Consider the following 25,125-nt stretch of genomic DNA (forward strand, 5'->3'; position numbering starts at 1 on the left):
CGCCCCCCGCCCCGCCCCCCCCCCCCCCCCCCCCCCCCGGCCAAGGTTTTGAAAAGAGAGAAGGACAGGCTCAGACAATCACCAACTGAGAGCAAAGTGAGAGTCGGAGGGCCTCCTTGGCAACATGTAAGCAGGCCCTCACCTGCTGCAGCTGGAGGGCTTCTAGAGCGAAGATCAGGCACGGGACTTAACTCCAAGAGTGGCAGATCTTGAGAAAGTTGAGCTCAAGAGGGTAAAGCTACGTACGTCCTCTCCTGCCAGGCCCTGCTAAGGAAGATGTGCGACTCTGAGACGTGGCGGAGGGTCATCTGGGGGAGATTTACATGAGCACCTTCAATCTCCAGATTCCTGTGGACCCTCTGGGCCAGCTGAAGTGCCCCCACCTCCTTGCTGGCATAAAGACCTCCCCAGGCTGTTTCAAGATTACACAGAAGTCCAAACAAGGCAGGCACCTTATGTTAACTCTTGCTCTCTGTCATTAACATAGTCCCAAAGGACCTAGACCATATGGACATTGCCCAGGACAACACCGTGGTCCACTAGACTAGGGGGACAGCATGCTAATCTGACACAACAAGCAAGAAGTGGCAAGTGGATGTCTTGATAAGACACCTAGGCTTCAGACGACAGAAAGTTTCAGGGGACCGCCCATCTGGGAAGGTAGGGGTCAAGTGGTCTGAAACATGACAAGACACTGCCTTCAAGTAAAAGACAAGATTTGCACCTTCCACCTCCCACCAGTAAGAAGCGCGATGCTGGGTAGGCCTCCTCCAGGCTTAGAGGCTATATATTCCACACTTGAGAACAACTACTTTGACCCATTTACTGGTTTGTGGGAGGTTGAGCGTTCTGAGTGGGGACCACAAGAAAGGGCCCCGCTGCAGTTCCAGCCGCCTGCCGCTTCTGCCATACCATCTGGCAGACCCCCTGGCCCCGGAAGTATCTGGGGTAGAAAGGGATGGCGTGTGACATGTCGGGCAAGCCTCAATAGGAGGGCTCCTCAGCACAGATCCCTAGGGTTCTGGAACAAGGTCATGCCATTTGCAGCAGAGAACTACACGGCATTCGAAAAACACGGGAGGAAAAAACCCAAATAGTTCCTGGCATGCTACTGGGCTCTGGTAGAGACAGAGTATCTGAGCATGGGACGTCAAGTGCTCATGTGCCCAGAACTGTGCTTCCTAAGTGGCGTTGCCATAACCACCCAGTTATGAGGCTGGGTGGGCCCAGCAGCAGTGCGTTGTAAGGCCCCAGTGATACATTACAGATCAGGCTTGGCCAGGTCCGGCGGGCACAAGCACGCTGCATGAACAGGTGCCCCGGGCCTCTGCGTCCTCTACGGCTGTGACATCAACACCTCTCCCTCCGTTCCTACGTACGGCCTCGCTGGGAGGTCCCCATGAGCAGCTTGGTTCATGGGTGACTCAGTCAGCCTCTCACCTTGGCCGCTTCAGTGTTTATGCAACGGGCTCATGAACACAGCAGCTATGATGGCAGAGACGGGAGTTGTGCACAAGTCCAACAGCGTGGACTCCCTCCCACCATGGCTGTTCTAGCTGCTGCTGTTGTTGAATGCGTGACTGGACAGCCACACGGACCCACACCCAGCACCTGATGTGGTTCCATCCCCTGTGAAGACCAGCTAGCGCAATGATGGCCACTCGATTGTATCAGACCCCTTCCACCCTGGTAGTTCATTCTGACTGAGATGGACAAGTATGCCGGCGGGTATGTCTTTTGGATCGCACCGCTGTCCCAGGGCTCACAAGTGTCTGGTCCACTAAAGCGGGACACCGCCCAACAGCGTGTCAAACCAAGAGACTCACTTTATGGCAAGGGAGGTGCAGCAGTGGGCGTGCGACCATGGACCCCACGTGGTCCTACACTAATACGCCACCCCATCCAGAAGCCGCCAGCCAGCCAGAGTGGTAAGAGGGTCTCATAAAGAAGCTGAGGCACCAGCTCGGAGAGGACATCCTACGAAGACTGGAGCTCTCCCCCGGGATGCGACTAACTCCTTAAGCCAATGGCCATTATAGGGCACTACGTCCCTAAGAGTAAGCGGGGCACAGCACCTGCTTACTGTAGGAGTGGCCCCATTCAACATCACTCTCAGAGACTCCCTTGGGAGTAGGGATGCCCACTTGGAGAACTTCTGCTCCCATAGCCTGAAACTACAGGCTCAGGGGGTCGAAAGGTCCTGGCTCCCAGAAGGTGACCTTTCCACCAGGGTTCACATAGTAAGCGTTACAATGGCTGCTGCCTGGTCCCTTGGGCACTTTGAGTCAACAGACCAGCAGGCCTAGAAAAGGCTTACCGATACTGGCAGGGATGACTGACCCTGATCATCATGAGGAGACAGGTCTGCTACTATATAATGAGGCAAAAAGGGATATACTTACTTACATAATCCTCTTTTAACCACAGACGATTTTTTGAAAATACGTTAATATATTTTTAGCACATTTTGTCAGCTGTAATTATAGAGCCAAGTTATACTCTGGTAAGGTAAGTATGAAAATCCAGTCCTTGACTCTGCTACCTACAGTAATTACCCCAAAGAGACTCTAAAATGAGAATCCATCCCTCAGGGCAGTTTGTTTTCTGGGGGGGAAAGGCTGTCCAAATGTTTCGTTTTTAAAGCAGCTCACCCTTTCAGAGCAATGTTATTCCTTTTTCAAGCACAGAGGAGAACATTTATGTGGTACAAGAGGAAGTCAGAGAAATCAGCCCCAATGTAGCAACTTTCAGAATACAATTATTTAACAGTTATTATTTATTTATCATTTTTAAAATTTAGACTATCTATTTTGGTGTAACTGGAAGATTTGAGTATAAAATCTAACCTATGGATGATAAAAGGCTTAGCCAAGAGGAGATGACCATAAAACTAGGTAAGTCAAGGCAGGACTCCAGGAAAAAGGAGGAACTTACTCCACGCAGAGGGCACGCATTTAGTTCATGGCAGAACAGCAACAAGATGTCCCCTCTGACCCGTGTGTCTACAAACTGAGTCTGTGCTGGCACTCCTCCCTGCCTCGAGCACAGCCTTGAAAATCCTGAGAGTCTAACGTGATCATTTTGTCAGTCTGACAACCAACTCTGGCCTCTGCCTCTCAGACAGCTACTCTAATACCCACAAATGAATGCCTGTTTCGTCTCTAATAAAAATCAAAGCCCCTCAGATCCGAGGAGTTTCCGGGGAGACACTGGAAGCTATGTCAGCATTAGACTTTAACAGTGTAAAAAGTAACAAAAGCTGTTACAGTTACAGCTAGGATTCTCCCTTTGTCTTAAAATTTAAAAAAAAATTTTAAGAACTTAACTACAATTAGAATGTCATTACTACAGGCGCGCCTGGGTGGCTCCATTGGTTAAGCGTCTGACTTCGGCTCAGATCATGATCTCAGTTTGTGAGTTCTAGCCCTATGGAGCTCTGTGCTGAGAGCTCGGGGCCTGCAGCCTGCTTGGGATTCTGTGTCTCCCTCTCTCTCTGCCCCTCCCCCACTCACACTCTGTCTCTCTGTCTCTTTGTCTCAAAAATAAATGAACATTAAAAAAAAATTTAAAAATATCATTACTACATCTGCTTTTTCTGGAATTACCTTTAGTTAGTAACTCAGGAATTGAGTGATTTCTCATCGCTTTCCACTCAAAACACCCACTGACACAAGGAGCATTATTCTTTTTTTTTTTTTTTTTTTTTTTTTTTTTTTTTTTTAATGTTTGTTTTAGAGAGAAGGGGGCGCCTGGGTGGCCCACTGGGTTGAGCGTCCGACTTCAGCTCAGGTCATGATCTCACAGTTCGTGTGTTCGAGCCCCGCGTCGGGCTCTGTGCTGACAGCTCAGAACCTGGAGTCTGCTTCGCATTCTGTGTCTCCCTCTCTCTCTGCCCCTCCTCCCCCACTCATGCTCTGTCTCTGTCTCAAAAACAAATGGATATTAAAAAAAATTTTTTAATGTAAATTAGAGTGCGTGCACGAGGGGGAGAAGGGCAGACAGAGGGGGACAGAGGATTTGAAGCAGGCTCTGCACTGACAGCAGACAGCCTGATGTGGGGCTCAAACTCACGAAGCGTGAGATCACGGCCTGAGCCAAAGGCAGACACTCAACTGAGCCGTCCAGATGCCCCACAAAGAGCACTATTCTCCTACTGAAAAAAAAAAAAAAAAAAAAAATGAAATCCTTTAGTCAGAACAAGAACGAGTCAATAATACTAAAGGCACATAGTTAAGAAAGTTATGACAAGGAAGCACTTTTGTGCATCCTACCAATGATTCGATCAAATCCAGTGTTTCTAATTATCAGTAGTCTTCAGGCTAGGCCTTGGCATTTGAAAGGGCAAATTTCCAGCCCTTACTTAACCCCTTCTGGCCTTTCCTCTCTCTGAAATAAAGTATGATTGTGGGAGGGAAAATCTCCTGTTTCGCTATACGTGACAGAGGATAGTGGGCAGTACAATTATTTCCTTTTTATTCCTTGTAAATTTCAGTCCTAAATATAGAGTGAATCAGCACTGACAGAAGTAAATATGTGAACTTTAATGAAAAGACTAGTAAAAAGGAAAGAACACAAAAAATGATACAAATTCAAACCAAGTAAAGTCATCGAATCTACATATGGTTTGGAAGGGAATGAAGCAGAATGAAAATAGCTGAAGTTGTCAATGAAAAGGATTGTTCTTTTTCTGTCTAGCTCTTTGTGCAAAAAAAAAAAAATTTTTTTTTAAAGGCCTAAGCTACAAAATTCCCTAAGTACAGAAAGTATCCAAAAGCTCTGAAGAAGGGTCAAGAAAATATTTTTAGAATTTCATGTTGATACTTTTTTTTTAGAAACAATGAGAAAAGTCTGGAGGCTCATTTGAAATTACAAGACAATAGAAGGGGGAAAATGTGCTTTTAAAGTGTAGATAGTCCTTTTCTATACTAATAGTTTCTTAGGTACTCTGAATGTTTAACTGTAACACGAAAGGCCAATCATGTCTCTCAATGACTGCAGTCTGAAAAGTAACTTTGGGCTAGAAGAGGTAGGCTGGGAGAGTTTATCCCTAAAGAATGAAAACTCTATTTTCTCTGGCAGCTTCATCTAGATTCTTCGTTGGCACAAAAGCTGGAAATTCTTGAAATGGTGGATAGCTCAATATTTTGTTACACTTTGCTCCAGTAAGAGAAAAAAAAGTTTTCCTTCAATTTACATAGCTTTATGAAATATAAAACTATTTTGATAGCTTTGTCAGCATTTCTAAATTCTAACCAAACGTCTTCTAACATAATAAAAAATACCTTCTGGACCCCAGCACTCTTCTTGGAATTACCCTTAGCATTCCAATCACCCAAGTTAGCTAACAAAAGTTTTGAAAGCAAGATTTACTTGCCATCAACCCTCCCACGACCGGGCCCTACAGGCTAGTTATTTCTGCTCCATCAGTGAAGAAGTGAACCCTGTGGATGGAGAGCCTTGGCCAGTCCCCAACACCATCCCACCCTGTGTGCAGAATGGGGAAGCCAGGAGGTCAGAGTTCATCCTACAACTTCTGGTGGAAACAGGAAGAAGAGGAGGCCACGTTTTCCCACTGTGACTGCTCCTGTAAGGGTAGTAGGCCCGAAGCTGGAACGGCTTATCACACGGAGGGAGCCTGCCTGAGACTGAAGCCGAAACAGAGGGAAGCACTGTTGAGAGGTGGAGAAAACTTGAGTTTAGGAGACTTGATCCACCTGAGTCTGAAGCCAGTGTCACTGGTAGGTTTTCTGGTTCCAAAGGCCAATGGGTCTGCAACTCCAACCCTGCCAATTTTTCTTTGAATCAATTTGAACTGATCTTGCCCCTTGAATGGAAAGAGCCCTATATTTGTTGAGATGCTTTTAGCTGCAAGTAAAAGAACACCTGCTTAAAAATGGCTTCAACAACACATGTTTCTTATTTCATACAACAGGCAGCTCCAGGGCTATCGATTCAACAAAACAATGATGCAATCGAGAATCTGGGTTTCTCATCTGTCTCCCTGGCGATCCTTAGCATTCTGGCTTTTGTCTTTGAGCCACAGTGATGGCAAGATGGCTCCCAATGCTCCAGGCATCAGATCGTCACACAACTGAATCAAAGGTACGGGAAACTTCTCATCAGAGAGGATAAGGCACACTCCACCCCCACACTCTGCCCCGTGGTCTCACTGGCCAGGATGGGGTTTCACACTGCCTTGCTGCCTTCACCTCATTCAACCAATCAACGGCAAAGGAGAGTGGAATTATCACGATGGCAAAGAGCAGTCTTGACTTGGAGGGGCACGCCTTCCTTGAGTGCACTGTGGCAAGATACCTGATCAAAATTAGGGTTCTATTTTCAAGGAAGAAGGGGCAATGGCCCTTGGGTAGGCAACCGACAGTGTCTGCTATAACTCCTAGTACAAGCACTGGTGTTCACTGACCTACAGTTACCCAAACATTCAAAGAGTGAAGAACATGACATTCCAAACCAAATGATAAGAACCATCATTTCCATGGCACAATAACTAAACACACATCAGCTATAGTTCTTATTCTAAGAAACTATGAAAGCTGACTGCAAAACTGTACATTCCTTGGAGTGGTGTTTTAAGTCTTTACTGAATGTCCCAGAATAGGTGTTAGTTGTGTAGGCTATTTTCAGTGTCCTGATAGCAGAAAAGGGATGATCATACATTCTTAGACCTTGAAGGCTTTCTATCTCGTTAGCTAAGGCTGTTAGAATCTGCCGGGATGTGCAGCTCAAGAGCCTGCTAAACAGAGAATAGGAACTCTAAGTAAAATTGTTTTCCAACTCTTGACTGAAGATCAGTACTATCCAGTGGTGTTTCTTCCTTAAGATATGGCATCACTGGGGGGTTACAAGGCTCACATGAGGTGGCAATGCAAAAGCTCATAGGTGAGAACTAGGCACCACTTAGAGGAGTAATGTGAAGCCCAGGGAAAACACAGGAGGGGCTGAACCAGCTTAGTAGGAATGCAGACGATGACAGGGGACGGGGAATCAAAGTCTGAACATTCATTTCCAAAGTTAAGCTAAACCATCAATGTATTATAAAAATATTACTCAACCAAACCTGTAAGGCAAAGAAAATTAACTTACAGAGAGCATCGGTGGTGATGAGGGAAAATTAAATCTCATGAGTAGGCAAGTGGAAAAAACAACACAATATCATAAACTGATAAATGGCTTAGCGGGTCTCAGTGAAACCTTATTTTCCATGCCTTAAGCACCCCCAAACACATTTTTGTCTTGATTTTAATCCTTACTGAGAAGGAAGGTCCCTGCTTCTTCCTTCATTAACCATTTCAATTAACTTTCATGTGAGCTCACATCTATTATTACACTGATTCATTCCCTCTAAATAGGAGCTGATTACCTTTTTTTTTTTCCTTTTTTAATTTTACTGAAGTATAGTTGACATACAGAGGCTAGTTATCTTAACAATTTATTGCCACAGGAAACAAGAAAGACATGCAAGTGAGGTAGAATGGAATACTCCTGAACACCTTAGATCTCATTCTGACATTAGAGTGAGCCATTTCTCCTTCTTAGACCATGAAGTGAGAGTTCCTTCTGGCTGTAAAATTCAGTGACCCTATGAATTAAGTGTCCATTACTTGCCTTAGTAGACTTGGGTGTCTGCATAACCTAGTAACAGAGGTCAATGTGTCCCGAGGGTAGTTCTAGAAGCAGAACGGGGGGGGAGGGGGGGGGCGGGGGGGGGAGGGGGGGGCTTCTATGTGACCTTTAGGAGGTCATCACTCCTGAGTCACGGTGTCCTCATCTGTAAAATGGGATCATAACACCCTCGTGGCAGGTTACAGTGAGGATTAAATGAAATTGGGCATGTACCACATCTCATGCTGTTTCTGGCACTAGGAAGGCACTCAAAAAATGGTATTATTACTGCTTTTATTATAGGATCACTGACAAGCACTTACCTAAAGAAACAACAGCAACACTCTCTGGCAAGAAATGTAATCTGTATCGGATCAGTAAATGCACCAATATGATGCAGATAGCTGTGGGAAAAAATAAGACACTGTTAAAACAGCACAATTTCAAATAATAAACACCAAGTTCAAAGCAATGGTTACTTCTGGGGGGGGGGGGTGCTGCTGCTAAGGAAAATGGACAGCGGACAATGACATGGGAAACTTCAGTTCTTTTTCCAATCTCTTATTTCTTAACCTGGAAGGAGATTCACTGTTTTGTAACATTGTCTCCAGATTTTTTATATGCCTGAACTAGTTTATTTTCCAGTGGTTGCTCAAAGAGCAACAGACATCTAATCTTTTCCCCTAACCGCATAAACCTTATACAATCATGTATTCAAATCTCTAATTCTGAGAAATGGTCTTCAACTTTTTGGAAGTAATCACCTGGAAAATCTGAAATGGGAGGAGGAAGTCAGGGAAATCAATCCCTTTAATCAAATATAACTGCAACAGAATATGTTGCCACAAAGTGTTTTGCCACCATGGGATTGGTTTTCTTTTCACAGAGAATGAAGTGAGAGTATAGTCCACAGAGAACTAAGTCAAAACTGTGGTCTGGTGGGGAGAACATCCGAGACCTAAAGATGGGGTGCCTGCTCCTCAGCTACGTACTGGGGCTCCCACTAGTTGAGGGCTCCCCATGGCCAGACACTGCACTGAGTACTTCTCAAACACAGTCTCATTTAGCCCCCACAACCCTCTTAATGAGCTATTATTACCATAATCTCCTTTGATTATAGGCACAAAAACAGGCTTCAAGAGGTCATGTCACTGTAGGTGCTGCAGGGTTGAGCCCGATTCCAACCCTGTGCCTTTATGTTTTTGTTTTTAAGTTTTATTTACTTATTTTGAGAGAGAGAGAGGGTGCAACTGCAGAGGCCCATGCAGGCCTCAAACTCAAGAAACTGTGAGATCATGACCTGAATCGAAATCAAGAGTCGGAGACTTAACTGACCGAGCCCCCCCAGGCCCCCCAACCCTGTGCCTTTAGCCATAGGCATCCACCACCTCCCTTCCGCCTGTCTTCATTCCTCAGTCACCAAAACAGGAGTCATGTTTAATTTTGCTCACAAGTGGGGCGGTCACGAAAAGAAACAAAAGAATGTAAAACTGAAAGAGATAAGTATCTCTGGACCCTCCCCCCCATAAGAGTGTATTTTCACATAAATAATTCCTAAATGTAATTTCATGGCCCAAATGCAAGTGTGCGTATCTCTTTCTTTTATTATGCACCTAGGTGGGATAGCATCTCATCAATCACAGGACTATCTTAACAGTACTAAGTATAACTGTTGCCTTTTTTGTAAAAGGAAATGTTTAAACAATCCGCATAGTGGTTAAATGGCCACCCTCAGAGCCTGCACTGACAGACCAGATATTGTTAGGCCCACCAAAAAGCACCAGGTGGCCAGAAAAAGGAAACAGTTGTAAATATAGAAATTTTGTCCTTCTTGCATTCTGTGCTTTCAACTATCAATCTGTGGTGTTACTTTATTATAAATATTTAACCTAGTTAGAAAACTCCTACATTAAATACCAAGAGCAAGAAAAATGTTCTAATGCGTAAGCACGACATGTGACTAGTGAGCAGGCCTACTGTCTAAAAAGGCAGGTACATAAGTGGGCTGAATATAGATCTAGGGAGTTCACTCAGTTTCTGATCTTTCTTTGCACCAAGCTAGATGAAAAAATTAATTGAAAAAGTTTATTCTCGGGGTGCCTGGGTGGCTCAGTCGGTTAAGCCTCCTGACTTTGGCTCGGGTCACGATCTCATGGTTCGTGAGTTTGAGTCCTGTGTTGGGCTCTCTGCCATCAGCACGGAGCCTGCTTCAGATCCTCTGTCCACCCTCCTCTGGCCCTGCCCTACGCACTCTTGCTCTCTCTCAAAAATAAATAAACATAAACTTTAAAAAAAAAAACTTCAAAGTTTAGGGGCACCTGAGTGGCTCAGTCGGTTAAGCGTCCGACTTCGGCTCAGGTCATGATCTCGCAGTTTGTGTTTGAGCCCCGTGTCAGGCTCTGTGATGACAGCTCAGAGCCTGGAGCCTGCTTTAGGTTCTGTTTCTCTCTCTATGCCCCTCCCTTGCTCACGCTCTGTCTCTCTGTCTCTCACAAAAATAAACATTAAAAAATTAAAAAAAAAAAACTTCAAAGTTTAAAAATAAATAGTTTATTCTTGTAAATCAAACAACAATTTGCCCCTTTAAGACAAAGGGGAAAACCATCTATCAACAGAGAGTGCTAAGTAGGAGGTTCAGCAATGCCAGGGCATGGTCTTCAACCGTTTAAAAGAATGACGTCTGAAAAGATGGCCCAAAGAATGGATGAAAATATTTGTAAATCATTAATCTGATACAGGTCTAGCAACCAGAATACATATGAACTCTTACAACTCAATAACAAAAAGACAAACAATGGAATTTGAAAATGGACAAAGAACCAGAATAGACATCCCTCCAAACAAACAAATGGCCAAGTAGCACATGAAAAGATGCTCAACCTCATTTGTCCCTGGAGAAATGCAAATCAAGACCACAAGATGCAACTTCACACCGACCAATGAGTAAGAGATGGTGATAATTAAAAAATAAAACAAAACACAATGGAAAATAACAAGTGTTGGCAAGGACGCGGAGACACCGGAACTCTAGGCCATTGCTGGTGGGAACGAAATATGGTACGGCCTCTGTGCAAAGTATGAGTTCCTGAGAAAGTTACACATAGAGCAACCACCAGCAGCTGCACTCCTGTATGTACGTATGTATCAAAGAGAAATAAAAACATACATCTACGCAAAAACCTATACACAAATGTCGACAGCAGCCCTATTCACAATAGCCAAAACACAGAAACAATCCAAATGTCTGTCAACTGGTGAATAAACATAATGTGGAATATCTATAAAGGGAATTATTATTCAGCCATAAAAATGAATGTACTTCTAACACATGCTATGACACGGATGAACCTCGAAGACATGATGCTAAGTGAAAGAAGCCAGACATAAAAGACCACGTATAGGGGGCGCCTGGGTGGCGCAGTCGGTTGAACGTCCGACTTCAGCCAGGTCACGATCTCGCGGTCCGTGAGTTCGAGCCCCGCGTCGGGCTCTGGGCTGATGGCTCGGAGCCTGGAGCCTGTTTCCGATTCTGTGTCTCCCTCTCTCTCTGCCCCTCCCCCGTTCATGCTCTGTCTCTCTCTGTCCCAAAAATAAACAAAAAACGTTGAAAAAAAAAATTAAAAAAAAAAAAAAAAAAAAAGACCACATGTTGCATGATTCTAGTTGTGTCTGAAATATTCTGAGTAGGCAAATTCCTAGGGATAGAATGCAAAATAGTGTTTAGTAAAGACCCGGGGTAGGGGAAGATGGGGAGTGACGGCTTTCGATGGACACTGAGTTTCCTTTTGGGGTGATGAAAATGTTCTGAAACTAGATAATGCTGATCGTTGCATCGGCATCGTGAGAGTCCTAGATGATACCGAATCGTACACTTTAGATAAAATGGTATATATTTTATGTTTACTTTAACACACATTCTTCAAAAAAAAGCAGATATAAAAAAATAGAACATAAAAGGATCTCCAAGGCATCTGTGAGATGAAAAAGCAAGTTACTGAATCCTGTTTGTATTAAAACAAACAAAATCCAAGCTCTATGTGCCTTTACAAATGAATGTGCATATGAATGGATATATGTAGATACACACACAAGTACACGTTTTCAAGTAACCTTGGAAAAAACAGAGCAAGAGGCAAAAGTTTCTGTGAGGTATGGAGGGTAGGTACACCGCAAGTTAATGTTTCTAAACATTCATGCCTGAAGTAATCATTATGGAAAGTTCATCAAAACAGGCGTATCAATTTTAGTAACTCCATTCAGTTCAATGGAGTTAAATAAAATGCATGTGCATAATGGAGTTATATAAAATGTATGTGCCTTGGGGCGCCTGGGTGGCTCGGTCGGTTACGCGTCCGACTTCGGCTCAGGTCATGATCTCACGGTCCGTGAGTTCGAGCCCCGCGTGGGGCTCTGGGCTGATGGCTCGGAGCCTGGAGCCTGTTTCCGATTCTGTGTCTCCCTCTCTCTCTGCCCCTCCCCCGTTCATGCTCTGTCTCTCTCTGTCTCAAAAATAAATAAACGTTAAAAAAAATTTAAAAAAATAAAAAAAATAAAAAAGTAAATAAATAAAATGTATGTGCCAAATGATGCTAATTGTTAACTCTAGTAGGTCAATAAAAATGACTCACCATTGTTTCTGCAGAGTCCAAGATCAGCAAGGGTTAAATGTAAGTCAACTGATTTCAAGCTTCTAAAGTCAAAAGTAACTAGAGTTTTGGCATCCTTTCTCAAAAAAGGGGAACACACTGTAATCCTTTGACAAGCTTAAAGGACATAAAAGTTACAATTTCATTTGACTTGACTAAAACAGTAAGCAAAAGTGGTTAAATGTGTTCCAGGTTAGGAGTTCCTGAAGTCTAGAATAAATCACGGACCCCAATTTCCCTCAATTCACTACAGTTCATGTACTCAGTGAGTTAGCAAGATACCTATTTAAAAAAATTTTTTTTCTTTTAATCTTCATTTATTTTTGAGAGAGAGAGGGAGACAAGAATGCAAGCAGGGGAGGGGCAGAGAGAGAGAGACACACACAGAATCTGAAGCAGGCTCTAGGCTCTGAGCTGCCAGCACAGAGTCCGACGCGGGGCTCGAACTCACGGACTGTGAGATCATGACCTGAGTTGAAGTTTGAGGCTTAACTCACTGAGCCACCCAGGCGCCCCAGCAAAATACCTATGAACTCCAATTTTTTATCAGATTTATATGTTTGGACATCTAATCAGGAATCAATATACAAGATACATATTTTGTTGATAATATACAAGAGAAAAAATGTCTTCAAATTTATTTAAAAAGAAAGCATTCCACTCTGCTAATGCGTGCTGACCTATCCATAAAAAATGGAGACATCAATTCCTAGACTGCCAACGGTCTGATTAGGTGAAAACAGAACGCACCTGACCCTAGTGTGACTGTGAAGTCCAGGTTTACCATCTGTTTGAAAAGATATCCAAGTGAAATACACGACACTAGTAAACAGTTTAGACCTTTCTGGCCCCAAAGATGTGTTACCGCTGTGCTGGGTTTGGCCGGGATTAAAAGCACTATAACCACCTGCTTTGTGGTCTCAGGCACAAACCAACCTTAAACGCTCCACACCCTGAAAATTACTTTGAAAGTCTGACTTATTCTTTTTATCTTCCCATGAAAAAAGGAGACTACAAACCAAAGTTTTCTTCCGGGTCTCTGCCTTTTATGTTCTCTGCCATTATGAAGCGGACAACAATGTAAAGAGACTAGGAATACTTGTCCTTCAAGATTATGGATTCAAGTACTAAAGATTTCTTGACCAAGAACTGTTTTTCTTTACATTCAACTACCATCACAGAGTAAAAAGGAGAAACAAGAGTCCTTGATTGCTGAAGTCATCCCCTAGAAACAGAAACAAAATTCAACTACATTCACAAGGTAAAAAATTATCTGGGCATATCAAGTCCATACGGGACGATGAACGCCGGTGGTTTGTGTACTTTTTCTGTATTCTATTTAAAAGGTTTTTCAGGACACCTGGGTGGCTCAGTCAGTCGACTCTGATCTCGTGTCCGTGGGTTCAAGCCCTGAGCCGGACTCTGTGCTGACAGCTCAGAGCCTGGAGCCCGCTTCAGATTCTGTGTCTCCCTCTGTCTCTGCCCCTCCCCTGCTCGTACTCTGTCTCTCTCTTTCTCTCAAAAATAACATAAAAAAATTTATTTTTTTAAGTTTTTTTGGAATCTATGAGAGATAAGGCTGAAACCTCAGGCTGAAAACCTGAGATTTTATTTATTTTTTTAAAGATTTTCTTTTTAAGTAATTTCTACACCCAACGTGGGGCTTGAACTCATGACCCTGAGATCAAGAGTTGAATGCTCTTCTGACTGAGCCAGCCAGGCACCTCGAGTCCTGGGATTTCAAACAAAATTATTATATTAAAACTATTTGACCATTAACCAGAAAATATAAATATGCCAACTTCACTCTTCAAAATAGAGTGTGGATTTGGGTCAAATTCAAAGCTATTTCTTCCTTAGTCAGCTAGTCCAAGGTGGCTATGTAGTTTCATCTGTTTGTTTTTTTGTTTTTTGTTTTTGTCTAAAACAGTTCTCTACGGTCTCCAGAAGGCATCTAAACTATCACCTATTACCTAAACTTCTTGACTGATGTCTGGCAACCCAAATTTTAATCTCTAGTCTCCCCAAAACCAGGCAAGTCAATCACTTCATCTCTCTGGACCTAAATTTTCTCACCCGTTACAGGAGGAGGTTGAACAAAATGAGTGAATCTGTTCAAAGAAAAATATTACATAAGTAAATAACAGCACGGGTGGTACACAGATATGGTAAAAGTCACAACCACAGTTAATGGCAAAGTTAAAGGGGAAGGAAAAAAGTGTGCTAGGGCAAGGGTGTCTGATCTTTTACTCAGCGGCAAAACCTTTAATAAAATTTACATGGAAACCTGAGAGCAAAGTGACAAAATGCTGTCTCTGGTCAAAAAGGCAGATGCCCTCCCATTTGACTTACCCCGCCTCCATTATCACCACCATCTACACAAGCATACACACTCACGAGCACAGCCTGAAACCCACTACACTAGAAGATGCTCAAGGTTCTTTCTCGGTCAAAAATCCTTCCTTTCTTCCAAATGATATCTAAGACATTATAGAAAGAGCTCTTCAGAATTGCTAAGCTCGGCGATTTTACGAAGAAAAAGGAGTACCCTGTTATGTTATGAACTGATCATCGTCCCTCAGTGTCTGAAGCGCAAAAACCAAATGGAAGGAAGACTTGACATCAAGTAAATGGTGGCTTAGACAGGGTGGACCTTATAGACAACACACACAGACACTCAGGATGGCAGACGAGGGTGTCTCCACATTCACCTAGGACGAGGAGGCTGAAGAAAATGGTCATGCCGCTTGACTGTTCCTCCTGCTGAGCCTGCTCCCCCGTTTGCACGGGGAGAATGGGCTTGGCAGGGGTCGGGAGCACCAGTTTCGTAGTGACAACCAAGGTAGTGTGGAGAGTGACATTGAAACCTTCATGAGTTGTATTAGGGAACCTGTTGGACATAAAAAGCAGCAGTATTAGATAAAGGGAAATGGGCCCTGAGAACCAACACGTGCGCACGCACACACACGCAGAAGGGGAATCTGGCAAAGAGGATGATGGATTCACAAGTCTTAGAACCAAACTGAGCCAGAAAGTTCCTGCCTGCCACAGCAGGAGAGTACCAGTGGCTTCAGGTGCTCTGAACCCAGCCGCTTATGGGACAGAAACAAGGGGGGAATTGGGGCCAGCGTGGAAATAAAATGCTGCCTGCTCTTTGGCATTTAATAAGGGATTCAAACGGAGGCACACTGGACTGTCATCACATTCCAAGATCCAACATTATTTACAAGGCGCCTTTATTTCTCCAGTTTACATTCTTTTCCTTGATTTATAGCTGCAAGTTGACGAAGCCACCTGAATTTACCCAACTGTTGATCCGGTTGGAACACCTCACCCCACTTGACAAAATCCTTCTCAGATTTCCAAAGGCTCAACGTCCCCTGTAATATGGCACCTGTCCCGTTTCTCAGTGCTCTCCTTGCTCCGGGGTGGGATTGTTAAATAGGGCAATATTCATATAATAGTCATTGCAACTGTGATTATAACAGCTGGTGTTTATTGAGTAATGCTTCATGCCAGAGACTAGGTAACATCACAACCTCTCATTTCATAGGCAAACCATGCCTGAGATGGGGACGATTACTTTCCCTTTTTTACCCATGAATAACTGAAACTCAGAGAGGCTGCATAACGTGGCCAATAGCTCAGTTAGCCAGCGGCAGAATCAAGCTTTGAGACCAAACTTGAAATCACTGGGGCCATACCACCTCTTTTTTGCTTTGCGCTGCTGAGGCCCAGTTCAATGTCTGCAATAGAGCACACACTGGGTAAATAAGCTGCCAAGATGAAATGACCACCCAGCTGAAGAGACGTATCTGAAAAGATGTCAGGTGAGGGAGTCAGATTTCAACCATGGGGGCTCCTTCTTAATTTTGACCTACCCTTCCACATAGGTAGGGCATCTGTAACATGCAATAGATTGTGCCCGGCACGTGCGGAGACAGACTAAAGAGTGGTCCTTCCCCCAGAAGTACCTGGAGGACACTGGACGCCTCACACATCTCTATCTCATCTCAGCTAGCCCCTCACTCTTTCTATTCCAGCCATCCTGCCTTTCTTTCTGTCCCTAAAAGACACTAAGCCCTTTCTTGCTTCCAGCCATTTGCACTTGCTTGTTCCCTCTCCTATCCCTCCTTCTTGTCCTTAAAGTTTCAGCTGGCATGTCACGTCTTCCTGCAGGGACGCCCGCCCTAACACTTCCATTTCCTTTTAGAGCACTGAAGTCATCTTGCCTATTGATGGTCTATTCCCACTAAAATGTAAACTACCTGAGGGCGGCTCCTGGTCGGCCTCCTTCACTACTATGTGCCCAGGGCCTGGAATAGAGTAAATGGCCAACAGTTAATGAATGAATGAATGAATCTCGGTGGAGGAGACAGAAGAGAAAAATGACCGTTACAATGGAAGAGGCGGCTGGCTAAGTAGAGGGGTAGGGGACTTGCTGGAGGAGGCGGCGGAGCTCTCCCCAATATTCAGAAGACCGAAAAATGGGAAAGTGAAATCTGGGTTGCGGTTTCGGCCAGACGGCTTTCGAGGCCTGCCCTGGGCTGTCGATTCCCTGCACGAGGATCTGACCTCCAGGAGGCTTAAGGGCCGGGCTGGGCCCAGGCCCATCCCTCCCGCCCTCCTCGCTGGCGCCGGCATGGTTAGTCCTGCCCAACCGGCACAAGGAGCTCCGCCTTTCAGGGCCGGAGGGCGGCCTGAGGCGCTCGCTGTCACACCCGCCGGGGCCCAGCCCTGCCGCCTCCGCCGCCCGGGAAATGCCCACTCACTCCTCTTCCGCCATCTTCTCCCCCATCCTGCGGAGCCTCCAAGACCACCGAGTTCGGAGCCGGGGGCTAGCAGGGACTGCTTTTGCTTCCGGCTTCCGCTGCAGGCGCGGGCTGGCGGACGAGCGGGGGGCGGGGCCTCGGCCGCGCGAGGGCGGCCCTTCTGTCCCTTCGTCTCTGTGGCCTGAAGGTGGGAGGACCGTGCCAGGGCCCTTTTAGGACGCCTGACTGCCCTGCGTCTGGGGACCTTCTGGCCCCATGAAGTTTTGGCCTTTCTTCATCCCAGGGCGGGGACGTTTTGAGGGAAGCTCCTGTGAGGTCGTTGTGACTCACCCTGAGAGCAAGCACTCTCCATCCAGTGTGGAGGACTGCGTTCCGAAAGTTGAGAAGGAAACGTCTAACCGAGGCGGCGCGGAGGGACCCCAGGGGTACACTTCCCCGATCTGAGCCCCAGTTTTCCTCGCTGTAGAGAGAGGACTAGCCACTTGGGCCTCGCAGAATTGTGCAGTATTCTATCTGTAAACAATTACTGAGTTCTGACTGTATGCCTATCATTCAAGTAGGTGATGACGATCTGGTCCTGGATCTTTCATTAATTTGTTCGTGGAGTCGACTGCATGTGCCTAGCGGTGGTCTGTAGGGTTGAGCATATCAGGAAGGAACGAGGCAGGGTTGTAGGGGTAAGAGGGACCCCGTCGGGAGGACTGGTACCCTTGTGTAAGGTCTTTGGATAGGACACCACCTCTGCTGTTGCCACCTCCTTCCAGGTCCAAGACGTCATATCTCATAGCAGCTGTAGTAGCTGCCTAAACCGTAAACTTGTCTCTGGCTCTGCTGTTGTTCCTCGCGGCCTTCTGCACCGCGGGCTCCAGCGATCCTTGGAAAACATTTTTCAGTTATTTATTTAAGCAATCTCTACACCCAACCCCAAGATCAAGAGTTGCCTGCTCCTGGGACTCAGCCAGCCAGACCCTCCCCCCTCCAGTGATCCTTTAAAACTTCAGTCATTTACAATGGAATGTTACTTGGTGATCATGAAGAAAGAAATCTTGCCATTTGCAACAATGCGGATGGAGCTAGGGTGTATTGTGCTCAGCAAAATAAGTCAGGGAAAGACAAATACGTGGTTTCACTCGTATGTGGAATTTAAGAAACAAAACAGATGAACACAGGGGAAGGGGAGGAAGAAAGAGAAAAACAGAGAGGGAGGCACACTGTAAGAGACTCTTAAATACAGAGAACAAACTGGGGGTTGCTGAAGGGCAGGCGGGTGGAGGGATGGGCTAAATGGGTGGTGGACATTAACGAGGGCACTTGCTGGGAGGAGCACTGGGTGTTACACGTGAGTGATGAATCACTGAGTCTACTCCTGAAACCAATACTACACGGTAACTAACTTGAATTTAAAGACAAGGGGTGCCTAGGTGGCTCAGTTGGTTGAGCGTCCAACTTCTGCTCAGGTCACGATCTCACGGTTTGCGGGTTCGAGCCCCACGTCGGGCTCTGTGCTGACAGCTCAACGCCTGCTTTGGCTTCTGTGTCTCCCTCTCTCTCTTCCCCTCCCTCACTCACACTCTCTCTCAAAAATAAATAAACATAAAATTTTTTTTTAAATAAATTAAAACAAAACAAAACAAAACACCTCTAGTCATTGCCCTGCTTAAATTGGAACCTCCACTGGCTTCCAATCTCAGTCAAAGGAAAAAAGACTTAGAAAACTCACAAGACTCAACCCTGCCCCATTTACCCCTCAGAGGTGGATGGACTCACTCCCTCCTGCACATTTTCCACTGTGGTCACAATGGCTTCTGTGTGAACTGGGATCACACCAGGTACTTACTGGTGTGCTTGCTCAGCCCTTTGTCTAGAATACTCCACTTGTGGGTCGTCCCTTGGATCTCACCTTTTCCCAGTTTTAGGCTTTTTGTTTAATGCTTACCTTCCTCATCCTGACTTCGCTGACCACCCTGTTTAAAACCCAAGCCCCCTCTCCTTCCCCGAGTTATTTTTCCCCAAAGCATTTTCCTCCACAAGGATGTAAACTTCCTGAGTGCGGAGGTTTTTGTCTGCTCTGTTGTTTCATCTCCAGAACAGCACCTAGCGTACAGTAGGTGCTCAATAATAAAGGATCATCAAATAAATAAAGGAGTGAAGAAGTTAACTCTAGATGTGTTAGGAAACAGAAGGGTTTCGAGAAGAGGAGTGCTCTGACCTGACTTTTATCGGGACAACTTTGCCTGCCTGTGGGGAGTTGGGTGGATGACAGGCCTCTGGGCGGCTAGGAGGCTTTTGCACTAACCAGGGTGAGAGTTGATGGTGGTTTGGATCAAGGTGATGTGCTAGAGATGACAGGAAGGATTGGATTCTGGGTACATCTTGAAGGCAGGGTTTGCTGAGGGACTGTGGCATGTGAAAGAAAGCGAGGAGTCAAGGATGACCTCAAGGTTTCGGTCCTGAAGAACCAGGTAGAGAAGAGAGCTGTCTGGCTTACACCCAAAGTCCCCTGCCACTCCAAAACCTCTTAGGGCTGTTGACAAAGCTGAGAGAATATGCTTAGGACCAGCCAACGTTTATTGAGTTCTTCCTGTAGGTGTGGTGCTCCGCTATTGTTTCCTTAATTCTTTTCTTCTCCTTCTTCTTCTTCTTCTTCTTCTTCTTCTCCTCCTCCTCCTCCTCCTCCTCCTCCTCCTCCCCCTCCCCCTCCCCCTTCCCCCTCCCCCTCCCCTTTCCCCCTCCTCCTCCTCTCCTCCCCCTTCCCCCTCCCCCTCCCCCTTCTTCTCCTCCTCCTCTCCTCCCCCTCCTCCCCCTCCCCCTCCTCCCCCTCCCCTTCCTCCCCCTCCTCCTCCTCCCCCTCCTCCCCTCCCCCTCCTCCCCCTCCCCCTCCTCCCCCTCCTCCTCCTCCCCCTCCCTCTTCCCCCTCCCCCTCCCCTTCCCCCTCCCCCTCCCCTTTCCCCCTCCTCCTCCTCTTCTTCTTCTTCTTCTTCTTCTTCTTCTTCTCCTTCTTCTCCTTCTCCTTCTCCTTTTTCTCCTCCTCCTCTCCCTCCTCCCCCTCCTCCCCCTCCCCCTTCCCCTCCTCCTCCTCTTCTTCTTCTTCTTCTTCTTCTTCTTCTTCTTCTTCTTCTTCTTCTTCAAGGCATTTCTATAAACTGAAGCACAGAGAAGTTAAGCCACTTACCTAAAGTCACACAGCTGGAACTGTTGAGGCTGGGATTCAGGCGCAGAGTCTGTGGCTTTGCCACCACAGACTTGTTATTGCCACACTGCTCTTCCTTGTTGCCCTCTACTGCCTTAATTTTTCTGGTTCTAAGATGGGGCTAACAGTCTATTTCTCTCCTTTAGCACAGAGCCTGGCAGAGAGGAACTGGCCCATAAAAGATGGAGAGTGGGGTTCTCTCTGAGCCACACTTAGGGCCTGAGAGCTTGAGGCTGTTATTCCTCTTCCAGCCTCAGAAAACCCCACCTGGCTGGAGCCGGGGCCCTGTGACTGGGGGTGGGGAGATCTTTTTGTATTGAGCTGCTAGCTGTGGGCTACTCAGGATGAAAGAGAATTCCTGAATTCTCTGAGGGCTGCCCCATTCTACCTGCTATTCCACCCACTGTCCTTGCCACATCTTGTTATCAGGGCCACTTTGGGATTTTGTGACCGTCCTGGGCCTGCCACCAAGCAGGAGGCCATAAAACATCTGCTCTTAGGCCTGAGGTCAAATCCCAGGCCCTTCTCACCTATTCCTGGGAACTCATCTAAATTTCCCGGTCACTACCCCCAGGAAGGCAAATAAAGCCATTCAACATGCAGTTCCTAGACTCCTGTGCTGTGCCAGGCTTAAAAGGGGCTGGAACAAGGCATGCAGTCCTGGCTCCCTATCCCAACTGAGGACCCACGGCTCTGTGACCCTGGGACACCACTGCACCCTCAGAACCTCAGGGTCCCATCATGGTTTTTGCCAGAGCCCCTCTTGGGAAGGCTCTTATAGAATTAGAGAGAAAGCTCTTGCCTTAGTTCTCTGTTCTTTCTGTCCTCCCTACCCCCCCCAAGCTTCCTCTGTCTTGCCATTCTGGTCTCAGCTTAAAGATCACTTCCTCAGGGAGGACTTCCCTGACCACTCCGTCTAAAGCAGCGGCCAGCAAACTTTTTCTGTCAAGAGCCACACTGTAAATATTTTAGGTTTTGTGGGCATTCAAATCCCTGCTGCTATGAGTCAACTCTGCTGTTGCAGTGGGAAAGAAACCACAGATGATTTAAATATGTGCAGCTTTGTTCCAACAAAACTTTATGGATATCGAAATTTGAATTTCTTGTCATTTTCATAATACTTGTTTTCAACCATTTGGAAACGTGGAAACTATTCTTAGCTCATGAGCCATATGAAAGCAGGTGGCAGGCTGGATTTGCCCCTCCCAGGGTTGCTGACCCCTGATATAAAGTCCTAAACGTCAGTGTTTCTGAGGCACTTATCACTATCAGATATATATATTTTTTTGTCCTTCTTTTTTTCTTCCTGAGTTGATCATCTTGTTTCCTCTCTTAGGATATAAGCTCCCTGGCAGGAGATTGTCTCTCTCTTCTGTCTTTCTTCCATTCCTTACCTCTTCTAACATTTCTTGAACCCTTACCCTGCAACACAAATTTATCGTCTTTGTGTTCTGTAGGTTAGAAGTGTCGTAGGGCTAAGTTCAAGGGGTTGCCAGGGCTGCGTTCCTTCTGGAGGCTGTAGGGGAGAATCTGTTTTTTTGCCTTTTCTAGCTTCTAGAGGCTGCTGGCCCATGGCTTGTGGCCCTTTCCACCGTCTTGATTTTTTTTTTTTTTCTCTTGCACAGTTTCTGTTTCCTCTAGTTATTTTTCCCTATTTGTTTTAGTCTCAGTTTTTCAGTCCAACCACTGCTTTGGTCATCTTCTCTGGCTCTGACTCTCCTTCCTTCTTTCCATTGAGCCCTTCTGGATAATCCAGAATGATCTCCCCATCTCAAGGTCAACTGATTAGCCACCCTAATTCCCCCTTGTCATGTAATATAACATACTGCAGAATCTAGGGGTTAGTGCATGAGCATCTTTGGGGGGGGGGACTTTATTCTGCTTACCAGCACCATGGGGAAAACACAATCTGTGTTGACCTTCCCTTCACGTTTATTATTAAGTATTGTCTCACATAGATTTACATATGAGTTGGTATAATTCTTTAATGCCTGTGAACTTGAGTATTTTAATCTGGCCCTGGCCACAGAGCACGTCACAGGTCCTAGAATTACTAGGCAGCAATGAAACGGTTGGGCTTGTAGAATTCAGTGGTGTCGGGTGCACCTTCTGAGAGGGTTTGTGAAAAAATAGAGTCCAGACCTATTACTGACCTACTGGGTCCCAGGTATGGGGCCTGGGACTCTGAATTTCTTTCTGGCTCTCTCCCCTAGCAGACTCTGCTGATGCCTGTTCATAACCTCTTAGAGGCTTCCTCTCAGCACAGCACAAGCCAGCTGTGCCGGGGAGTGAATGCTCCCAGAACAGCCCTCAACCAATGATTGGCACAAACGGAGGATAAATGCCCCCCCCCCCCCCCCCCCGTCACCCACTGGGTGAGACAAGTCTGAAACGTGCAGGGTTTTTTGTTTTTTTGTTTTCTAAGTTTATTTATGTATTTATTTTCTTAAGCGTATTTATTGGGACACCTGGGTGTCAGTTAAGTCAGCTAAGAATCTTACTCTTGGGGCACCTGGATGGCTCGGTCAGTTAAGTGTCCGACTTTGGCTCAGGTCATGATCTCACGGTTTGTGGGTTTGAGCCCCACGTCGGGCTCTGTGCTGACAGCTCAGAGCCTGGAGCCTGCTTCGGATTCTGTGTCTCCCTCTCTCTCTTTCCCCTCCCCCACGGGCACTCTGTCTCTGTCTCTCTCAAAAATGAATAAACATTAAAAAATTAAAAAAAAAAAAAAGAATCTTGACTCTTGATTTTACCTCAGGACACAATCTCACTGTTCACGAGATCAAGCCTCCTCAGGCTCTGTGCTGACAGCATGGAGCCTGCTTGGGATTCTCTCTCTCTCTCTCTCTCTCTCAAAATAAATAAATAAACTTTAAAAAAATAAAGTTTGTTCATATATTTAAGTAATCTCTACACCCACTGTGGGGCTCGAACTCATGACCCCGAGATCAAGAGTTGCACACTCTTCTGACCGAGGCAGCCCAGGCGCCCCTGAAATGTGTGTTCTAAGCAGAACTCCCCAGTGGGGTTCAGCGCAAGCTTCGCACAGGGGTGACCTGTTTGACAATACGCCTACATATATATTTCTTTCTTTCTTTTTGGCTGATACAAACATCCAGGATTATTACTTTGTTTGGAAAATCTGCTTTGAGGATATCATGAGTTTTGACCCATGACGCTCTCATTATAGTTTCTTCTTCTTTTCTTTCTTTCTTTTTCTTTTTTTTTTTTTAATGTAAGCTCTCTGCCCTCTCCGTGGGGCTTGAACTTATGACCCCAGGATCATGAGTCACATGCTCTACCGACTGAGCCAGCCAGACGCCCCCATAGTTTCCCCTTTCTTTCTTTCTTTCTTTCTTTCCTTTTCTTTCTCTCTCTCTCTTTCTTTCGTTCTATATTTTTTTAACGTTTATTTATTTTTGAGAGAGAGAGAGAGAGAGCACGAGCGAGGGAGGGGCAGAGAGGGAGGGAGACAGAGGATTCAAAGGGGGCTTTGCGCTGATAGCAGAGAGCCCGATGAGGGGCTCAAACTCACAAACTATGAGATCATGACCTGAGCTGAAGTTGGATGCTTAATCGACTGAGCCACCCGGGCGCCCCAAATTTCATTATATTTTACCAGGTGATATAAACTAACATTACTCTGTTTTTATGACTTCACAGAGATTTACTTCCTTGTCTAATTCATGAATAATTTTTTGTAAGGCACAGGGAGAAATAGAAAAGTTAAATTTTTTGTTATTAGAGTTTAAATATTGATGCCCATACAGCAACTCTTATTACTTATATTAAATTCTATATTCATTTTTGGTTTTTAGACCATTGAAAGCATAGGAAATGGAAGAATACCTTGGACAAACATAAGCATTAGCATTCTGCATAATAGAAAATGTCCCAAATAACTTTCTTCCTAATTATATTTTAATCAAAAATACATACCCTGAAAATACAGTTTATAAATGAAACTGAACAAGTTAATACCATGTAGATTCCAGGACTCTGAAATCTAGCAATTTAAGAATTTTTATGCTCTCCCCACAGATTTTATACATAGACTATATAATACATTCTATAGGGGCACCTGGGTGGCTCAGTAGGTTAAGCATCCAACTTCAGCTCAGGTCATGATCTCGCAGTCCATGAGTTCGAACCCCACGTCGGGCTGTGTGCTGACAGTTCGGAGCCTGGAACCTGCTTCAATTCTGTGTCTCCCTCTCTCTCTGCCCCTCCCCAGCTCACACTCTGTCTCTGTCTCTCTCTCTGTCTCTCAAAAATAAACATTTTAAAAAATTTAAATACATTATATAAAACAATATATAAACTATGTGATATATATTTTATATAATATAGATGAGATTATAGATGAGATATATTATATAAAGATATATAACTATATTTTATTTTATAAAATTTTATTTTGTTTATATTATATAAAATAATATATTATGTTGTGTAAATATAATATAAAAATATATAATTATATGAAGTATATTATATTTTCTTTATATTATATAAAATAATATATATTATAATATATCTCATCTATAATCTCAGCTATATTATATAAAATATATATTATATAACATATATGTCATTTTAATTAAGATGTAATTGACAGATAACACACCTACATTGACTTCTCTTTCTTGGGTGTCTGAATTCTCCACTCCCATATCTGGGCAAACGAAACTAGGATGCTCCCCTCAACCATTGCTTATGGCGATCACACTAGGTAACCGCTGCTGAAGAAGATCCATTAAAAAACATCCCCTTGTTTACCGTGTGTGTGCAGGCTCCATTCTTGGCATGGGGAATGGAGAGCTGAGTCAGACCTGGGCCTCTAGGGAAGGAGGAATGGGATTGCAGCAGATGAAGAGAGCGCCATTTTAAGATT

At 45.1% G+C, this 25,125-nt stretch overlaps 1 protein-coding gene across 4 annotated transcripts in view; it reads right to left on the minus strand.

Annotated features, from left to right (window-relative positions):
- Positions 1-17,169, minus strand: part of SLC9A8 (solute carrier family 9 member A8) — a 68,836-nt gene extending 51,667 nt beyond the window's left edge. The window contains exons 1-4 of one of the 4 annotated variants that reach the window (XM_053890153.1): positions 17,042-17,158; positions 16,538-16,585; positions 14,981-15,159; positions 7,947-8,027 (exon numbers count right to left, since the gene is read on the minus strand). In XM_053890153.1, coding sequence (XP_053746128.1) covers positions 7,947-8,027; positions 14,981-15,159; positions 16,538-16,585; positions 17,042-17,067 — 334 coding nt within the window. In that variant the 5' untranslated portion in view covers positions 17,068-17,158. Of the gene's footprint in view, positions 1-7,946; positions 8,028-14,980; positions 15,160-16,537; positions 16,586-17,041 lie in introns of all 4 variants that reach the window. The other 3 variants (XM_053890152.1, XM_019458177.2, XM_019458179.2) reach the window with 3 other exon arrangements.
- Positions 17,170-25,125: the final 7,956 nt, after the last annotated feature.

Source organism: Panthera pardus, unplaced genomic scaffold (genome assembly GCF_024362965.1).
Source record: "Panthera pardus isolate Hobbes unplaced genomic scaffold, ASM2436296v1 HiC_scaffold_25, whole genome shotgun sequence".
In the NCBI taxonomy this organism is placed as follows: Eukaryota; Metazoa; Chordata; class Mammalia; order Carnivora; family Felidae; genus Panthera; species Panthera pardus.